The 21,871-nt window shown below is 35.5% G+C and overlaps 1 protein-coding gene across 2 annotated transcripts in view; it reads left to right on the top strand.

Moving 5' to 3' along the window:
- Positions 1–21,871, top strand: part of VPS50 (VPS50 subunit of EARP/GARPII complex) — a 140,129-nt gene that overhangs the window by 46,088 nt on the left and 72,170 nt on the right. For both annotated transcript variants that reach the window (XM_065883462.1, XM_065883463.1), the window contains 2 exons: positions 15,042–15,174; positions 18,168–18,259. In XM_065883462.1, coding sequence (XP_065739534.1) covers positions 15,042–15,174; positions 18,168–18,259 — 225 coding nt within the window. The remainder of the gene's footprint in view (positions 1–15,041; positions 15,175–18,167; positions 18,260–21,871) is intronic.

Raw genomic sequence — 21,871 nt, 5'->3', positions numbered from 1 at the left:
AAAAAATACGTACATTATCTTGAAGCACAAGTAAAGGACTACTCCTTAGAAGCAAAAGTTTCAAATGAGAATTAAATCTCATTTCTGGCAAGGGCCAATGTAAAGGGGCATAGTGGTTATTTTATCTGATTAAAAAGCCTCTTTGTGATTGCGTTTATCAATACATTGATGTACCCTACATGTTCACACCAGTTTGTGGAGAGATTTAAAGACACCAAGTGGAAGCTCTTTATTTAGTGACCTCGTAGAGAAACATTTTGTAGGTTTTTTGAAAGTTTATGAAGTATGCATCAGTTTTTTTAAAAAAATGTTTTTTTAACATTTTTTTTTTGGCAGGCTGATGGGTTTCCCTTGGGAGCTTATTTCAAGATGTTAATTAGGATACTGTTGATTAATTTTATGATAATAGAGCTGACTAAGCTGGCTGCAGTGTTCTCAACCATTTTTCAGCTGTTCATTTCGAAATGCTTTTAATGAGTTTTGAGTTCTGGTTTTTTTTTTTTGCGGCATGCGGGCCTCTCACTGCTGTGGCCTCTCCCATCGCGGAGCACAGGCCCTGGACGCGCAGGCTCAGTGGCCATGGCCCATGGGCCCAGCCGCTCTGCGGCGCGCAGGATCCTCCTGGCCCGGGGCACGAACCCATGCCCCCTGCATCGGCAGGCGGATTCTCAACCACTGCGCCACGAGGGAAGCCCCTGAGTTCTGTTTTTGAAATGAACTTGATAATGTAATAATACTTTGGGGGAAAATGTAATGTTTCTTTTAGAAAAAGCTTTCTGAAATAATTTCAATATGTATTTTCTCCTTTTGGCACATTGGAGGTGTTTAGTAAATGTTTCTTAAATATATTGGATTGACCTCTTCGTCTCTAACTTGTGCAGTGTTGACTTAATCAATTTTCGGATTTGATTAAGTGAGAGGGAAAGAAAACCAACATTGAGCACTTTCTCCATGCCATGTACTTTTACAGGTTTTTTACATGCATACATCATAGAAAGACCAACTAAAGGCTCATCAAATGTTCCATTCTTCTAGTTTTTAGATTTTTGATGCTTATAAATACTACCTCTTGATATTGAATTGTAATTCAGTGGCAGTTTGAGGGTCAATAAATATTTTTAGTAAGATCTCTGTTGAAGGTATAGTTTATTTTGATGTTCATATAAGAGCCTAGAGAAATTTCCTCTTTTGAGACAAAAAGCTATTTCTGTTCTTAAATTCTCAGGGCACTTTCTGTTGTGAAGGATTAATATATTTTCTCTTATCAAATAGCATGAGAGTATACAGACTCTCTATGATGATAAGCTGCCAGGAATTTCAGTGCTAAATGTAATGTTCATTTGTAGTAACCATCTTGTTTTGGGTTTTCTGTAGAATTAACTGCCTCCTTATCCTTTTTCTGTTTTCTGACTTCTTAAACTAGTCCTTTATATGTTTTTATATCACTCACAGTCTTTATGGAGTTAGAATACTGATTATATAAGTAGTCGCTCAAATTCAGCAATCATTAATTAATCTATTTACTCTTAAAATACATGTATTTTAAATTATACACCTAAAACACTGATTGTAGGAAAATACAGATAAGCAAAGGAAGAAAATAAAAAATAATATTTCTGTATGCAGAGCTGGTTCTTTTAATGTGTATATAAGCAAATAGCTTTTTAAAGTAGGATTATGCTGTACACAGAGATTTAGAACATTTTTTTCCACTTGCTGCTTTATAAACAATTTTTCATTTCAGTAAATATGCTATGCACATACCTTTTAGTGGCTTGATAGTACTTCATTGTAAGAGATCCTGTGGATTAATTAACCAGTTTCTTATTCTTTGATGTTCATAATGACAAAAGTTGGAAATAATATAAATAACACTGTAGTAAAATTTTTTTTTTTTTTTTTGCGGTACACGGGCCTCTCACTGTTGTGGCCTCTCCCGTTGCGGAGCACAGGCTCCGGACGTGCAGGCTCAGTGGCCATGGCTCATGGGCCCAGCCGCTCCGCGGCATGTGGGATCTTCCCGGACCGGGGCACAAACCCGTGTCCCCTGCATCGGCAGGCGGACTCTCAACCACTGCACCATCAGGGAAGCCCTGTAGTAAATATTGTTAAAGCTAAATCTTTGCACACATCATTAATTATTTCTTTAGGATAAATAATGAAAAATAAAATTGCATTGCCAAAGGCTTTGGTTTATATTTCCAAAATTGCCCTCTAGAAAGTGTGTTTCAACTTATGCTCCTCATCAGTAGTGTCTGCTTTTATCCTTTTTCCTGTGCACATGAATGCTGATTATTTTATGTTTAATAGCTTAATTGTCAGATACCAGAAGGTAGCATATCAATACTAATTTATGTAGCTTGTCACTCAAGCATATTTAGCATGTGAAGGAAATTAAACAGGGACATTTAATTGATTGTTGAGGTTAATTTGGTTGATATGGTTGGATAGGTGAGTGGACCTTTCCTTTCTTACTAGAGAAACATTTTCAGTTGGAGGAATAATGCTATTTACTTGATTGCTTTATCAGATCAGTTTTAACATACTCTAAGAATTCAGATGTCACATTCTTATCACTTATATAGTAGCACCCAGCTAATTTTTTATATGAGTTATATATATTTTTTAAATATGAGAGTTATATATTGGTTTCTAAATATTTAAGGTAAAATAAAAAATAAGTTTTGGTAATTTTAAATATTCAAAACTTAATGATCAAAAGATAAGGAAAGTTTATCCGTCTCTTCCTTTTTCCCTGCCATTTACTCTTTGGATTGTCAAGAACTGTGAAGGGTCTGAAATTTTATCCTACTTGCAGATTAACAAGCTAGCCTGTTACTGTTTCATGGATGCTGGTAGAAGATGCAAGATTCCACTTTCTTAGTGCTCTGACTTAGTGTAAACCAGTTTCCCTTGTCATTACCCAGCTTTTGTTAATCAGTCAAGTAATGGGTTCAGCTCAGCAAGGGTAAATATGGTTATAAAGAGTTTGAAACCTAGTAAGGTCATATTAATTATGATCAGAGGTAGAATAAGAAAAGTTCAAACAACATATACAGTAGTGTCAATGGGATCAACACAGTTCTTTAAGGGTTTAAGGAGGCAAAAGAGGAGCCTTCAAGTTTTGAGTTGGTTTTGGATTTCAAGAAGCATGATGTATGTGGCTGAGTACAGGGATACAGAGGAAATATCCTGAGCAATGGCATGAAAGAAGAGCATAGGGCAAGTGAAAGGAACAGTAGGTTGTCTGGCTTGGTTTAACTGGATTCAACCAAGTATGATGATTTGGTGGTTTCTGCCATACGCTGGAACTAATGAGTGCCTATGGAGAACATGCTTTGGGCTGATGTTATCTGAGTAACCAGCTTTCCCTCTCTTGGCTGGAAGTGAAGGGGTTTTCTAGTCACTTGTAAGTGGCTCAGATGTGATGCCCAAGTCTATGAACCCTTAAAACTATCAATGTAACTTAGACTGCTGGGTGATTTTATGTGTGTGTGTGTGTGTGTGTGTGTGTGTAGGATGGGGGTAAATGTTAAAGAGCCAACCTATTTTTAAGACGTGGTACACAGCTACCAGCAGAAACAAAATAATTTACTGGTAAAAGCCATTCTCAAAACCTGCCAAGAAACCATATTCTTAATTGGTCTTTTTACATTTAAATACTACCCATTTTTGGTGATAATCTTAGCATAGGGTTTTACAGCATTTTATTACTTGAAACTTTGAAAGATAAATTATATATTCTGATAACACAAGCTTTGCTTGTTTTATAGTATTAAGCTTTCCATTTGATTAAGGCCATTTAGCAGCAATTAGACAAAACTGAGGATGGTAGTAAAGGAGCCCCCTTCTGTGTATTTCACAATTTAGAGGGTGTTAGTTACTTAGTTCCAAGTTGGCATCGTTCATACCATACATATTACATATGTCTTCATGTGTAAATACATATTTAGTATTAATGATAAAATGCCTGGGAGATGAGAATGACTTTTTTCACCAAGATGTTTGTGTTGTTGTGTTTTTTGTTTTGTTTTGTTTTTTACAATGTTGTGTTAGTTTCTGCTGTACAGCAAAGTGAATCAGCTATATGTATACATATATCCCCTCTTTTTTGGATTTCCTTCCCATTAAGGTCACCACAGAGCACTGAGTAGAGTTCCCTGTGCTATACAGTCTGTTCTCATTAGTTATCTATTTTATACATAGTAGTGTATATATGTCAGTCCCAATCTCCCAGTTCATCCCACTCCCCACATCCCCCCTTGGTGTCCATACATTTGTTCTCTACGTCTGTGTCTCCATTTCAGCTTTGCAAATAGGTTCATCTGTACCATTTTTCTAGATTCCACATATATGCGTTAGTATACAGTATTTGTTTTTCTCTTTCTGACTGACTTAACTCTGTATGACAGACTCTAGGTCTATCCATGTCTCTGCAAATAGCACAATTTTGTTCCTTTTTATGGCTGAGTAATATTCCAATGTATATACGTACCACATCTTCTTTATCCATTCCTCTGTTGTTGGACATTTAGGTTGCTTCCATGTCCTGGCTATTGTAAATAGTGCTGCAGTGAACATGGGGTACGTGTATCTTTTGGAATTACAGTTTTCTCTGGGTATATGCCCAGGAGTGGGATTGCTGTGTTGTATGGTAGTTCTATTTTTAGTTTTTTAAAGAACCTCCATACTGTTCTCCACAGTGGCTGTATCAATTTACATTCCCACCAACAGTGCAAGAGGGTTCCCTTTTCTCCACACCCTCTCCAGCATTTGGTGTTTGTAGATTTTTTGATGATGGCCATTCTGACTGGTTTGAGGTGATACCTCATTGTAGTTTTGATTTGCATTTCTCTAATAATTAGTGATGTTGAGCAGCTTTTCATGTGCTTCTTGGCCATCTGTTGGTCTTCTTTGGAGAAATGTCTATTTAGGTCTTCTGCCCATTTTTGGATTGGGTTGTTTGTTTTTTAAATATTGAGCTGCATGAGCTGTTTATATATTTTGGAGATTAATCCTTTGTCTGTTGGTTTGTTTGCAAATATTTTCTCCCATTTTGAGGGTTGTCTTTTCGTCTTGTTTATGGTTTCCTTTGCTGTGCAAAAGCTTTGAAGTTTCATTAGGTCCCATTTGTTTAGTTTTGTTTTTAATTCCATTTCTCTAGGAGGTCAAAAAGGATCTTGCTGTGATTTATGTCATAGAGTGTTCTGCCTATGTTTTCCTCTAAGAGTTTTATAGTGTCTGGCCTTACATTTAGGTCTCTAATCCATTTTGAGATTATTTTTGTGTATGGTGTTAGGAAGTGTTCTGATTTCATTCTTTTACATGTAGCTGTCCAGTTTTCCCAGCACCACTTATTGAAGAGACTGTCTTTTCTCCATTGTATATCCTTGCCTCTTTTGTCTTAGGTTAGTTGACCATAGGTGTGTGGGTTTATCTCTGGGCTTTCTATCCTGTTTCATTGATCTATATTTCTGTTTTTGTGCCAGTACCATACATACTGTCTTGATTACTGTAGCTTTGTAGTTTAGTCTGGAGTCAGGCAGCCTGATTCCTCCAGTTCTGTTTTTCTTTCTCAAAATTGCTTTGGCTCTTCAGGGTCTTTTGTGTTTCCATAAAAATTAAAAAAATTTTTGTTCTAATTCTGTGAAAAGTGCCATTGGTAATTTGGTAGGGATTGCATTGAATCTGTAGCTTGCTTTGGGTGTTTTAGTCATTTTCACAATATTGATTCTTCCAGTCTAAGAACATGGTTTATCTCTCCATCTTTGTGTCATCTTTGATTTCTTTCATCATGATCTTACATTGTCTTACTTGTTTTCTGCATACAAGTCTTTTGCCTCCTTAGGTAGGTTTATTCCTAGGTATTTTATTCTTTTTGTTGCACTGAAAAGTGGAATTGTTTCCTTAATTTCTCTTTCTGATCTTTCGTTGTTAGTGTGTAAGAATGCAAGAGATTTCATGCATTAATTTTGTATCCTACAGCTTTACCAAATTCATTGATCAGCACCAGTAGTTTTCTGGTGGCATCTTTATGACTTTTTTATGTATAGTATCATGTCATCTGCAAACAGTGACAGTTTACTTCTTGTTTTCTGACTTGGATTCCTTTTATTTCTTTTTCTTCTCTGATTGTTGTGGCTCGGACTTCATGTTTTTAAATTATGAATGAATCTAGTTTAGTATAAGGAAAGTTTTGCTATAGCATATGCATGTTTTACCTATGGAGAGTCATAGTTTTTAAAGCTTCAGAGAGACTCTAGGTTATTTGCTTTATCCCTTGGCATTAGATATATGAAGTGAAATGCTGGAGTCATGACCAAGTAAGTCACAGAGTTGGGACCCATGCCCAAATATGTGCCATCCAGTTCACTATACCGAGCACCACTCTGATTTCCAGTGATTAGAAAGTACCTAAGCTATTCATATTTTGTACAGCTTGGTCCTTACAGAAGTAATTAGAGGTTGGAGAGATCTTGTAATTGCTTGGCCCAGCCACTTATTTAGGTCCAGAGTTCAGCCTTCCCAGAGATATTTTTAGCTCCCTGGGCCTAGTGCTGTTTTGACCTGCAACATATTTCCAGAAACCTCCCAGCTAAACAGTAGTCCTTTCCAGCAGCTTCTGGTGATGTGAGCTCGCTGTGCTAATAGCATTCATCTAAAGATGCTGATAAGCCTTTGTTGTTTTCTTTGAAATCCATCTATTAGTGAGTGTGTGTGTGTGTGTGTGTGTGTGTGTTTGGATGGGCGTGGGGATGGCAGCACTACGAGTTTTAAATCTCTGAGAGGATGGCAAACATCTGCTCCCTTTATGTTTGTCAGGATGTGATTAGAGTGAAAATCAAAGTGAAACAAGAGCATAATAATACTTTAAGGATACTCCTAAGAATTTTTATTTTGATGTTTTGATATAAAAAAATCATCTTCCTGAAATTTTTGGAGGTAATTGGTAATAGAGGTTTCTGATGGGTATAAAAGTAAATTAATATGAACTAAAAGGCTAAATTTAGCGGCCTCTTTTTTCCATATTTACCACTTTGCACCGAAGCAACTTTCAAAAGGTGACATTTTTTTCATTGTGTGCTTCAGGTTTGAAAAGACTGCATATATTCATTTCTGGATTTACACTGTTCTGTGAAAATGGCCTCTAGATTCTTATTAAATTTATTATTTATAATTAAGGCTGAGATGTTGCTGGTTTTAACAAGCTAACTTCATAATTTTAATTTTGACCAGGTAGGTTGGTTGGGATGGTTAATAGTAGAGATGGGAGGTACAAAGTTTTACTCTTAACTGATAGTGATGAGATTGGAAATCAGATCTGTGGATTCTGTGAAAGTGTTCATCAAGATTTGATTAAGGAGTGACTTTTGATGTTTGAATAGTGAAGGTTAGTTGTAATGCTGTGTTGAGCTTTTTGCATTGTAACATCTGGATTTGTGAATCTTCTCTAAATCCTGACCCCCCAGGATATTTGTTACCTGTGATCACTGGTTACTAGACATGTATGTTATCTGTATGGAGGTTGTGAGTTACAAAAAAAAAAAAACTAGGTTACTTAAAATATTCCTTCTTTTCTGCATGATTTTTGATAGTTCTGAAATACTACACCTTTTTCCTCTTTTCTTTTCACCTCTCAACCTTTCCTGAATAAATTGGTACTACTAGCTTTAGAATGGAAATGGAAAATAGCTCTGGAACACAGAGAAATGTTTGATAAGTAAATTTCTATTTCCCATATATTCTTTTTTTTTTTTTTTGCGGTATGCAGGCCTCTCACTGCTGTGGCCTCTCCCGCCGCGGAGCAACAGGCTCCGGACGCGCGGGCCCAGCGGCCATGGTCCCCAGGCGCAGCCGCTCCGCCGCATGTGGGATCTTCCCGGACCGGGGCACGAACCCGTGTCCCCTGCATCGGCAGGTGGACTCCCAACCACTGGGCCACCAGGGAAGCCCTCTATTTCCCATATATTCTTAAAAAAATTTTAAGACATGCTATTTAGTTCTTTGGGGTGTCTCACTGTGTGAATATTTTCTAAATTGCTTAATTCAAGGCTTTCGTTGCTATCATTGCTATGTGGTAAGAACACTCAACTGGAATTGCTATATGGCACTCCTCTGCCTTGGTATTCCTGGTTTTATACTAAATGAATCACCTGTTAATTGGGACTCAAACTGAGTTACAGTGTTAGGTATCTAGTAATAAGGGAATGGATTAAACCAATGAAGAGGTAGCAGATCCAGGAATCTCTAACACTGTTTCATTAAAGGTGAACCTAAGATACCCAGAGTGGTTTACTATCTAAGGGCATGTGACTGGTAAGTTGTAGAATTGGTGCTGGCTGGGATGCAGGGCTTCCAATTTCTTGTCTCGTTCTCTTTCTGTTATGCTCTGCTGGTGTGAAGAGGATTGATGTCTAAGTGGAAGTTGTAATTCAGAAACTCAGATTCTCTTCTTGGCCTGCCTTTTATTTTTTGACTACTTATACAATTATTTGCTTATTTGTTGGTTTGTTTGAATCTGTCTTGTTATAGTTATGGTTCACACATGTCTGTGTAATAAGTTTCTCTATTTGAAATTTGGAGGTGATTTTTATAAATTAACGAGAGAGCACTAGTTATGAATGATTTTAGTGATAAGGTATTAAAGGCATCAGAAGCATTTGTTGCTTTGAGAATTGATACTAGTTGATTGCACAGTATAGGGGAAAGTGGTTTCTGGAGTCCAACTTTAAAATGAAATGACTTTTTTTTTTTACATCTTTATTGGAGTATAATTGCTTTACAAAGGTGTGTTAGTTTCTGCTTTATAACAAAGTGAATCAGTTATACATATACATATGTTCCCATATCTCTTCCATCTCGTGTCTCCCTCCCTCCCACCCTCCCTATCCCACCCCTCCAGGCAGTCACAAAGCACCGAGCTGATATTCCCTGTACTATGCGGCGGCTTCCCACTAGCTATCTACCTTACGTTTGGTAGTGTATATATGTCCATGCCTCTCTCTTGCTTTGTCACAGCTTACCCTTCCCCCTCCCCATATCCTCAAGTCCATTCTCTAGTAGGTCTGTGTCTTTATTCCTGTCTTACCCCTAGGGTTCTTCATGACATTTTGTTTTTCTTAAATTCCATATATATGTGTTAGCATACAGTATTTGTTTTTCTCTTTCTGACTTACTTCACTCTGTATGACAGACTCTAGGTCTATCTACCTCATTACAAATAGCTCAATTTCATTTCTTTTTATGGCTGAGTAATATTCCATTGTATATATGTGCCACATCTTCTTTATCCATTCATCTGATGATGGGCACTTAGGTTGTTTCCATCTCCGGGCTATTGTAAATAGAGCTGCAATGAACATTGTGGTACATGACTCTTTTTGAATTATGGTTTTCTCAGGGTATATGCCCAGTAGTGGATTGCTGGGTCATATGGTAGTTCTATTTGTAGTTTTTTAAGGAACCTCCATACTGTTCTGCATAGTGGCTGTACCAATTCACATTCCCACCAGCAGTGCAAGAGTGTTGCCTTTTCTCCACACCCTCTTCAGCATTTATTGTTTCTAGATTTTTTGAGGATGGCCATTCTGACTGGTGTGAGATGATATCTCATTGTAGTTTTGATTTGCATGAAATGACTCTTTGTCAGCATAGTCTTCAAGTACAGAGATGAACACATTTTGGCTTAAATCTATTAAAAACTATATTTATATATCTATCCCACCTTGCCTTTTTTCATAAACTATTTACTTTCTGTGTATTTAGTGTAATGAATCTATACATTTGTTTCTATTTTAGAATATAAATTTAGGTAAGAATCATCTTGCTCAGTACATCATAGTCTTATGTTTGTACATATGAACATATTTGAAGATAAGTTTGGGAGACTTTTAGACGTGGGCATTGGCCTAGCTAGATTTGTGAATTATTTACACTTGAGTAAGTTTGGTGAGAAAAAGCTTGGTATAATTTCATTATATAATTTCAACGTTTTCTGAAAAAAATTTCCTATAAACATTTCTGTGTGTATAATCTCATCCAAACCCATTAAAGTTTAGTAAATAGTCAAGAGGTAACACAGTAAAGAACCTCCTTTTCCTTGAATAAATAGGCAAATGATATAGCTAGACAGTGGTTGGGTGGAGAATAGAAGGTAGTAGTTCCAATTCAATTTTCTGGTTTGTTAAACTGTGGCAAGTATTATAAAAGTTAATTGGTGGGCTATAGCACAATTATTTGTATAGTTATAATTTTTCTTTGGGAACAATAAGACTAATACTGCCTTCCTTTTATCTGTCAGAAAGATAGGTTGGGATATAATTAGATTAACTTTATTTGCATAATATAAACACAAATTTATGCAAAGTTGAGTTTATGAAAGTTTGTAGAATAGTACCTTTATTCCGGTGAATGATTTTTGAGTTGCAGCCCAGAATGTTTTTGTGATTTTTGCTTTTCTTTGTCCTCTGCTTTTAGCTTTTTCCTGACCTTGTGCATCATTATCGGTTTTCATTACATGTGTGTGGTATGAGAGCTATGTCAGTTGTAATGATGTGGTAAAAATAAACCAAGGAAAAAAGCAAGACTGGTTCATTGTAAAGGTAGTAATTATAATAGTAAACAGGGAAAGTCGACATAAAAAGTTACCCCAAATTATGGCATAAATATGCAGAAATATTTGTGTCGATCTCTGCAAGCCATGTGTAAATCTGGATAGCCATTCTAATTTTTCTGCAAATAGGTACCCATAGCCAATTCGGTATACTCAGAAGTTTCACTCCCTCCTGTGTTCCTTCCATTTTTATTCCCCACGCCACCTCTTACAGGTAACTGACTTCAGTGTTTTCTTCTTCATATTCACTGTGTTTATTTTTTTGATGATAGGCAAATATATCATTAAATTTTTTTCTATTATGACATACATATATATATAAAAACTTTTCCCTAAAAAAAAAAACTTTTCCTTTCTCACATGTATATGTATCATATGAAAGGGAAAAGTTTTTATTTAAAAAATTTTTTAAATGTATATGTCTGCTTATCATTATTTTTCACAGTTCTAAAGTGCTCTTTTGTGTGTGTGAAGTTTATCCAGCTGATCTCCTGTGTTTGGACATTTAGATAGATGCCAGTATTTTGCAGTTACAGATAATCCTTCAACGAATAACCTTGTGCATACGTATTTTTACATTGTTTGAAGTACACCTTCAGGATAAATTCCTAGAAGTGAGATTGCTGGGTCAAAGGGAAAATACACATGTAGTTTTGTTAGACAGTGTGGTTTTGTTAGATAATGTCAAATTCATTTCCAGAGGATTGTATCGTTTTGCGTTCCCACCAGCAGTGAATGAGAGTTCCTGTTTTTTTGTTCACAGCCTTGCCAACAGAGTATATATGGTATCAAAGATAAACAAAACTGGACACTAATTAAAGTGGTACGGACAGATTTCAATCAGTAATATACTGTTGTAATGGGGAAAAGAATCCATTGTGAACTGAACTCAGCTTCCATTTGTACAGGGGTCACTGGGCATTGTAAAGGGAGAAAGAGGGACTAGGAAGGGGGATGAGCCAGGGGCTCAGAAGAAGCAAGGAAGTGAAAAATTACAAAAAACAAGGGGGCTTGGTTCATGTGAAACCCATCTGGGTTAGGCTCCCACCTTCTCCCTCAGAGACTGGGAGATGGGCCCTATCTTCAGGTTTTAGCTGGAACAAACAATATATTCTTTTGGCAGCCTTGACTTTTCTCAGGCAAGCACTTTAAGGGGTGCTAGGGTCGTCCTAGGGTTGTGGCCGTGAGCTGCTAGAAACTACATTAGTGTCTTGTTCAATTCTTTGTTGGTCAAGATTGAGGACTATTGAAGGAGAGGGCTCAGGGAGCCGGCTAGAGTTTGGTCAAGGGGAGAATCTTTGTTAATGGTCAGCTTTAAAATTTGCACTGATCTGATGAGTGAGAATTTGTTTCTTACTGTAGTTTTAATTTACATTTGCCCTATTATGAGTGAAGTTGGATATGTTTTCAAATATTTAAGGGCCATCTTTATATCTCTGTTAAGTGTGTTTATATCTTCTTCCCATTTTTCTATAGGATTTTTGGTCTTTTCCCCCAAAATCTTTAAGTGTTCATTATAAATGTGAGATTTTTTTTATTGTGACATGTATTGTGAATACTTTTTTCAAGCTTATCATTTGATTTACTGTTGTTTTTTTGTTAAACAAAATTTATAAAATTTTTTATGTAGTAAAATTTATCAAATTTTACTTTTATTACCACTGAATTTTGAGTCATAATTACAAAGCCTTTACCTATATCAAGGTGAGAGAAGAATTAACTCATGTTTTCTTTGGGTGCTAGTATAGTTTTATTTTTTAGGTTCAGCTGTCTTATCCATTTGGAGTTTGTTCCTGTGGGTGGTGTGAGGAGTAGATCTAATTTAGTCTTTTCCAACTGACCCTCCAGTTGTCCCAACACTATTAATGAAAAAGACTGTCTTCACTTAAGTGATATGAGATGCTATCTTTATCATATACCATATTTTTATATGAGGCTAGATCTATTTCTGGATTGTTTTTATTGGTATCTCAGTAAATTCATAAATTAACTTAGGGAGAACTGACATCTCTGATGTTGAGACATCCTAACCAAGAGTGAGGGATGTCTTTCTATTTGTTCAAGTCTACCTTTATGTCTTTCAGTTTTCTTTTTTTTTTTGCGTTACGCGGGCCTCTCACCGCTGCGGCCCCTCCCGTTGTGGAGCACAGGCTCCGGACGCACAGGCTCAGCAGCCATGGCTCACGGGCCCAGCCGCTCCGCGGCATGTGGGATCTTCCTGGACCGGGGCACGAACCCGTGTCCCCTGCATTGGCACGCGGACTCTCAACCACTGCGCCACCATGGAAGCCCATGTCTTTCAGTTTTCTTCATAGAATTTTAGATCATTTTTTGTTAAGTTTATTCCTAAAATTTTTATCTTTTTTATTATAAGTGTTTTCTCATTCATTGTATCTTCTAAATAGTTATTATTTGTGTATATGAATTCTGTTATTTTTATATGTTAATTTTATAACCTGCTACCTTGCTGAATTTTTTTTTGTGGTATGCGGGCCTCTCACTGTTGTGGCCTCTCCCGTTGCGGCGCACACGCTCCGGACGCGCAGGCTCAGCGGCCATGGCTCACGGGCCTAGCCGCTCCACAGCATGTGGGATCCTCCCGGACCGGGGCACGAACAGTGTCCCCTGCATCAGCAGGCGGACTCTCAACCACTGCGCCACCAGGGAAGCCCTTTGCTGAATTCTTTTACTGTTTGAGTTTTATCATTCGTTCTCTAGGAATTATATTCTAGGTATATTATGTCATTTACAGATAGAAGTAGTTTTATTTCTTCTTTTCCTGTTCTTTTGCGTCTTATCATTTTCTCTAGTCTAATTGCATCGGCTAGTACCTCAAGAACATTGTTAAAAAGTCGTGGAGGGCTTCCCTGGTGGCGCAGTGGTTGAGAGTCCGCCTGCCAATGAAGGGGATGCAGGTTCGTGCCCCGGTCTGGGAAGATCCCACATGCAGCGGAGCAGCTGGGCCTGTGAGCCATGGCCGCTGGGCCTGTGCGTCCGGAGCCTGTGGTCCACAACGGGAAAGGCCACAGCGGTGAGAGGACTGCGTACCGCAAAAAAAAAAAAAAAAAAAAAAAAAAGTAGTGGAGATAGTGGACATTCTTGTCTTCTTCCTGACGACAGTGGATATGCACTAAAGCTTCCTCATCTTAGGGAAGTGTTTATCTGTTTTTATTTTCTCATGAGTTATTATTAGGAATGGCTGTTGAATTTTGTCAAACCCTGAAAAAGGGTTTTCAGCATGTTTGGGGACAATCATTTTGTTTTTCTTCTTAGACCTATTAATGTGACAGATTGTTAATAGATCCTGTAAGATTGAACCATTGTACTGTTCTTGGCATAAGCCCCACTTGGGCAGCCTGACTCCAGCGGTTAACAGCACCTTTATTTTACTACTTCTTAGTTGAGTTTCAGAGATTTGATATGCCTACACAAAAGTATACTTGCTGAGTCATACAAATTAGTATTTTTATTAATTGCTTGATGAATGAGTGTTTTAGTAAATGGGGAATTTAGAGGAGGGGGAAATCATTATGGAGAGAAACAATACTTTCTGAAAGAGAGAGGACGACTACCAGCTGGGATTTCCTGAGCATCAATAACACCATAGCTATACTTTCTATATAGCTTATTTCTACTAGCTATTTATTTTGGAGGGCTTGCATCATAGTCTTATTAGCCTTTCACTGTTTTATCAGCATGATCAGTTGTGGTTGATTGATTACAAATTGAAGAAATGCTACGAAATCTCAAATGATGGAGCAGATGCTCCACTGTGGCAGACAGAAAGCCTGCAAAATAGAATCGAGGCATTATTCTACCTGCAGAAAAAAAGGGCAGAATGAGAAACTGATAGTTTTTACAAAGGATAGAGGGAGAAAAATCCATGCATTTCCTTTAGGGAGAAGATTTTGGACCACATATTGTTTCATAGCCATGTTATATAAAACATTTTAAAATGCTCTTGTCAAATATGAAATATCTATATCCATGTGATTTACAGAATTTGCAGGTTGTCAAAGTTACTTAATTTACATAAATAAAATGATTGACTTGTAAATTATGACCACCTTTTTGCAAGTTGTAACTTGGGTCCAAGGGTGAGTGTAAAGCTGCATTTCATGCTAAGAACATGGCTTTGAAAAAATATATTTGGGGAAGTTTGCACTCCTGGTTATGAGAGCACTTGCCATTCAGTAGTATGTGGATTCATAGTATATGGACAGATACTCCTAAAGAATACTAAAAAGCCAGGTTGAAATAGGAATTACTTGAACAAAATTTTCTTGCCATTGAACTTTCTTTTTAGATATATCAGTGGAAGAAATTTTCTTATCTAATTCTTGAGTGCATTTGATTGACACCATAACATTTTGATTAACTTTGTGTTAAACACGATAATTTGAAAGTTGGCTCTTGTCATTTTCTTCAGCATGTTACACCAGACAGCTATATTCCATGCCTTGCTGACCTGTGCAAAGCACTGTGGGAGGTTATGCTCAGCTATTACAGAACTATGGAATGGCATGAAAAGCATGACAGTGAAGATACTACTTCTGCTTCTGGTAGGAAATTATTTTGATTTGATTTTAAAAACTGAACTATAAATACGCCGTATTTCTGGAGTAAGGAGAAAGAAAAGGGACAGCTATACTTTTAGAATTTCGGGGACCATGATGACCATAGTTAAATGTTCACCAGAGAAAGTGATTCAGCTGCTGTAAAAACTCCATTACCTTTGGGGATTAACTGGGCCGAAGGACTTCTTATGTGATAGGTATTACAAGTTTCCAGGAATATGTGGTGATGACCTTAGGACTAAGTTATTAAGAAAGAACTTTAAAAAAAAAAATGAGTTGCAAACTAGGTAGGACATTGGTCTGTCCAAATTTACTATAAAATTAATGCTAATGTTCAATATTAAGTCTTTTTGGCTAATTTTCAAGTTGTACTAATAAAACTAGATTCTAAGAATTAATAATTATACTGATACTTTTCTTCCTGAAAATAGATAGCAGGACATAAAAATTTCATAAAAAATGATGTTTTTAAATACCATCTTTGCAAGCAAAATACAACTTTAAATGTTTATGGTATAGTCATAAAGAGAAAATCTTTGAGAAATTATATTAACTAGGCATGTTTAAATTACTTCATGTAATTATATATCTTAAGTGATTATCCGTGAACAATAGCTAAGATTAAGTATTCAAAATACTTTTTAAAGTAATAAATGAGTCTACCAGTATTTAGTATGGGCAAAATAAATTATACTGTACCTGTTTTTTTGTATTACATACAGTTTAATATAGCTAGTCAATCAAGTTATTCTGGTAACTTCTAATTTCTGAAGTGTTTGGTTTCTGTGATTGTGTGGGTGGAGGAATGCACAAATCTTAGTTTGATTAAACATAGGATTTTGGTAGTATAGAAGACATACGTTTAATATTTATCTTAACTCATAAGAAGCTCATAAATATAGATAGCAAAAAATAAGAAAGATAAATTCTGTGGAAGGATTTTCATTCTTTTAGAAATATTGTTGAGGGAGGAAGAGGTTTAAAGGAAGAGAGAGAAAGGAGAAAGTAGAAAACGGGGGGCATTGAGCCAGGATTCTAGGCCAGACTAGGCCAGATGGGTATTTTTACCCAACTCCTCTACTACCTCTGGGAGTATGGGCTTTGCAGTCAGATACCTCGCTTCAAAGTTTGACTGCCATTTACCAAAGGCGAGAATGTGAATAGGTCACTTTATCATCTCCAGGCCTCAGTTTGCTACTTAAAATGATAGGTTAAGAAAACAAAACAAAAAGCTTCATAATGTAGTAACACATCTACCTGTAGGATTGCTATAAAGTTTAGAGAAAATGTGAAAGTGCTTACACTGGTTGTTATTAATATCATCAAAGGAAATGAATCAAGAGAGATGATTATAATAATAATGAAACGTCTATAGGCCCTTTTTTTTTTTTTAATTTTATTTTACTTAGGGAATTCCTGGGCTTAAGGGATTTTTTTCCCCACAAAGTTTATCTTGTTTTGGCAACATTTCTTTTTTTCTAGATATGGTACCAGTTTAGATATCTCAGCACCTCTTTTCCTTTTTCTAGTACATTATTTAAGGAGAAACCAAAGGAAAAGTTTGGAACAAAATTAATACATACTTTAGATATAAGAGTATAGAAGACAATATATACTTATCATGGTGAAGCTCGCTTTTTGCTTCAGGCTAATAGTTTACAGGTATTATGTATTGTATGCATTTTCATTGGGGTATAGAGTCAAACTTAAAACTCTATTTGAGGGCTTCCCTGGTGGTGCAGTGGTTAAGAATCTGCCTGCCAATGCAGGGGACACGGGTTTGAGTCCTGGTCCAGGAAGATCCCACATGCCACCCGTACGCAGCAACCAAGGCCCAACGCAGCCAAAAATAATAAAATAAATAAATTAAAAAAAAAAACTCTATTTGAACCTTCTATACTTAGTCCTCTTTGCTAAAATTCCTTCACCCTAATCTGTATAATTTAAGAATGTTGAGGACTCTGATCGGTCTAATAGTCAGGTGACAATATCTAGTACTGTAAAAAGTTATTGTTCACCAGAAATTCTTCCTTTCTTATTCACATTAAGGACTAAAATTGTAGGAATCAGTAATTTAAAAGTTATTCTTCACAGAACTTCATACAGCTGAAAGGGCCTCTAGAGTTCATCCGTTGTTGTTCTCTAGTGATACTACTGGTGTCCTAACACTTCACCATTCTAAATAAACTAAAGCTGTAGCTCAGGTGCACTGCTCTGAGCTGCTGGGTTCCTAATAGCCAGACCATACAGATGATATGGCTTAAGCTGTAGGAGTAGTCGCAAGTACATTAGGCATGTATCTGGGGCCTGGCCTATGAAAGGGCCTTTTGCTGCTTACCAGTGGATACCTTGCTAGCCTAAGATGAGATCATATCCTCAGTTGTTCTGCACAGTTTACTTGCACAAAGGCATAATTTTTAAAATATAATGTGTATGTGTATTTTCAGTTGCTTTTAGGGGGAGAATTATTTTGAGGCAGCTCATTGATCTTACCTGTTGAACTGGACATTGTTAGATTATTTACCTGGAATGGATAAAAGTATTCTGGATCATGAAAAATATAAAATGTATGCATCATTGCCTCACTGCATGAGCAGTTTTGCACTCTGTACTCTTGTTAACATGCATATTAATTGAAAATTGGGTTAGTTGGTCCTGTAATGCCCTGGCAGTAGGCAGTATATGGGTCATTAAGAATCTGGTTTCTGGGATCACACTACCCAAGTTGGAATCCCAGCTATAATCATGTATAAGCTGAGTGGTCTTAGGTGTAAAGTACTTAACATTTCAGAGTCTGAATTTGTCTTATCAAATGAGTTTAATCCTAATTTCTGTTTTTTGACATTGTTTTGGTTGTATAAATATTGAGAATATTTTCTGTATTTTACACATGCTTACAATATATGAGAATCCAAATTTTTTTTTGAAAACAAAAATGTGAAGCAAATTTTAAAACGTATACCATCTTTTATTTTCAGAAGGGAGTAATATTATGGGTACTGAAGAAACAAATTTTGATCGTGGCTACATAAAAAAGAAATTAGAACATGGACTTACACGAATATGGCAGGTTTGGTTTTTTTAAACTATTTTTTTACAAAAGCAATAGAAACCTTCATGTCAAAGTTGTTTTAGAAATTCAGTATTTAAGTTTTCTGTAGTTTTCCCTGCAGATCTAATCATGTGTTAGTTTTTCTTTGGAATAAGTCTACCATTTGAGTTCTGTAATTTAGTTGTCAATTATATTTGACTATAAGTGGCAGTAGAAAAAGTTTTAATTTGAAAATATCCATTGGAAATATTCCTTGATTACATTTTGCTTTTAGTGACCTAAGAGATTTGTGCTTTCCTAAAGAAGTTGTTTTCTTATTGAGATACTGTTTATTTTGTGTGTGTGTTTTTTCCTTTTCTATTAATTTTAGGAAAAGAATAACTATATAATAGATGACATAGTTGGGTTGGAGTCTAGAACAGAATGAAGAATTCTAAGTCAGTGATTTTTGTGCCTTGAGTGAATCTTATGTATTTATTGACTGAATGTGTATTCCTTGGCTTTTCTTTTGCAGTTTAGTAGCTTAGTTGTTATCAGATAACTAAATTTGTTAATTTGTTAAAAATTTTCACTTCCTAGATAAGTGTAATTTCTTTGATGATAACTTTGTTCTTTTTGGACTGCTTCAAAATTTAGACACTTTGACCATATTATGGTCTTTTAAAATGTATTTTTAATTTTTCTAATGAAGCTGATGTTTAGTTTGAAAATCTTTTATAGGATTTCTTTTGAAAAAAATGTTTAGGAAAATATATACTGAAAACATAAATTTCCTCAAGAATCACTTAGCAGTTATAATTTAGTGCTCTTCTAACTTTTGATAACTTTCTATTGCAGATATGCTATTTGAATTTATACTTTAATATTTAAATATGTGATAGTGGTAAGAGCTTTGCCTTTTGTGTTTTCTGATATGACCATATGAAACAAATTTTTAGTTTCCCATTAATTATGGGTTGGGACTGACTTTTTTCTGAATGTTATATATAACAGAAAGGAAAATCTCATTCTCTAGTGTCAGATATGAGTTGTTTCTGATTTAGTCTTCTAACAGGCTCTAATTATACTTTGTTGAAATTGTAGAATCTATGATAGAATTTCTGGTAATTCAAAGTACTTTGGATTATTGGCCTGGTATTTTATATAGCTTAGTTTCTATTCAATCTGGCAACCTGATGTCATTCTTGATATAGGAATATCTGTTAAATGTAAGATTTAGTAAAGCTATTATCATTTAAGTGTTTGGCCAGTTTAATGAAAGTCATCATGCTTTTGAATATAGATAATTGTGTTGTAGGTTTCAAGTTTTAGAATATCTTCATCTCCACCCACTTCAAGTCCCTTTTGCACCTCCAACCCCAATTCTCATCCAGTTCTACACAGGACTTTGTGTACGTTAGGAACTCACTAGTATTTGTTAAATTGAAATTACAAAACTCAATGCAATTGAAAAAGGCAAAAGCTCTGAAAAATAAATGTTTTTTGAGAACACATCTGGCAGACAAAACCTGGCAGGAATTGAATTCATTTGATAGCACAGTCTGACCAGTATTGTCATTTGGCTTTTTGTAGTATTTATTTATCCCATTAAGGCGAACATTCATATGTTGAAGGGATATAAATGTGTTTTATTTTGGGATACTGCCCTAGACCCCACTGGGGATGTTATATAATATATGCTATACATATCATAATATATTTCTAATATCTGAAATGCTAAATTCCAAAGCACAAGTGAGCATGTGACAGTTTATTGACATCATAAATTTATTATAGAGATGATAAATGATTGAGAAGCATAAGAAGATAGTTAATATTTCTGACATAAAACTAAATTCAGAATCATAATCACCTTGATAATTATTATAAAAACTTTGCAGTTTTGAGAATATTGTTGCAAATTTTCCATGCATTTTGACTCAGAACCTTTAAGGGAAAAAGGTTGTATCAGTCATAATATGTGTATCGCACTGTTTGTGGGTTTAAGAACACCGTGGTGAAAGCATGGTCCTTGACCTCGTGGAGCTTACATATCCAACCATATGAAAGTCTTGGTCTTTCAAGATTTTCTTTTTAGTCTTTAAATATTTGATACGTGAGAAGTGACAGTTTTAAAATGCTTATTATTTCTTTCTTTTACTATAGAAAATTAGGGTTGGAGTATTTCTACTTTTTGTGAATTTGAGGTTTTCTTTACAGCCTAATAAACCACCCACTTTTAAAGTTCTTCCTGGGGCATTTGAAAAATAACCATGTATTTCTTCTTTGTATTGGGAATTAGGTTCTCTATGTAAATTAAAGCAGTTTATTATTTATATGTATTATTCTCATCTATATTCTTATTTGGTTGTGGTTTTCTTGGTCTGTGCTGTTCGGCGGGAGGAGTTTTAATCTTCCGGAATGATTGTAGTTTTTGTCAGGTTTTTCTTTTATTTCTAACAGCTTTTGTTTTTATACTCGGATGCCATGTTGATTGATGATGCAATGCTAATAACCACTTTACGTACCCTCATTGTACATAATTCTCTTTATTAATTAAAAAAATAGCTCTTTTCTCCTTAGGCATTTTGCAGTGAATTCTAGTTTGCTTTATTATTACCATTGCTGTATTTATTTTGTTCATATTTTCCTGATAAATCCTTGACTTTATTTTAAATGTTTTTCTATCATGTTTTAGTTTTAAAAATAAAGATAATATATAAAGTTCTTAGTATAATACTTGACAAAAGTAAATAATCAGAAAATAGTAGTTTTTACTGCTGTTTATTAAGCTTTTATGTGTATATTAGCACTGTTTCTGATTTATTTTTCCTATTCCATTGACTTTTCTCTATATTGCTAGCATTTTGGGGGTAGTTTTTAATATATTTAATATAGGTGGTACAAGTCCTCCATCATCCCTGATAACTTCATCTTTCAAAGTGCTGTTTTTAAAAAAGAAGTTATTGTCTATTTATTATTTCTAGTGAATTTTAGAATAATTGTTGAGAAGAAAAGTTTTTGTGTGTGTGTGATTTTGGTTAGAATTTCACTGTATCCCTACATTAACTTGGATAAATTGACATATTTACAGTATTTAGTCAGGTATTCAGTCCCTTGACTCTCAATTTATGGAAATTTCTTTTGTATCCCATTAGAATTGTTAGTTTTTTGTTATAGGTCTGATAGCTCTTATTAAAGTTATTCCTAAGTATATTGTATTTTCAATATTTGTTTTAAAAGAAATCTCTCCATTTTTAGGTGCTTCAGCCAGGTATACGTGAAAACTATTAATTTTTATATACTGTACTTAAACACTTCACACAATATCTTATTAATTCTAATCATTTTTGAATTGATTATTTTGGGGTTTCTAGCTTACTGAACCATGCCCAAATAATGATGATTTTTATCAGTATATCTAGTATGAGGACATAATTCTTATCTTGCATGTGTGTGTGTATTAGTAGTGATGATTGTGTTCCGTACTATTTTTTTTTAATTAGTTAATTTATTTATTTTTAGTTGCATTGAGTCTTTGTTGCTGCGCGGGCTTTCTCTAGTTGCGGTGAACGGGGGCTACTCTTCGTTGTGGTGTGTGGGCTTCTCACTGCAGTGGCTTCTCTTGTAGCGGAGCACGGGCTCTAGGCG

This window comes from Phocoena phocoena, chromosome 9 (genome assembly GCF_963924675.1).
Source record: "Phocoena phocoena chromosome 9, mPhoPho1.1, whole genome shotgun sequence".
Taxonomy (NCBI): domain Eukaryota; kingdom Metazoa; phylum Chordata; class Mammalia; order Artiodactyla; family Phocoenidae; genus Phocoena; species Phocoena phocoena.
Note: the sequence above shows the minus strand (reverse complement) of the source record. Positions and strands in the feature narration are given on the sequence as shown.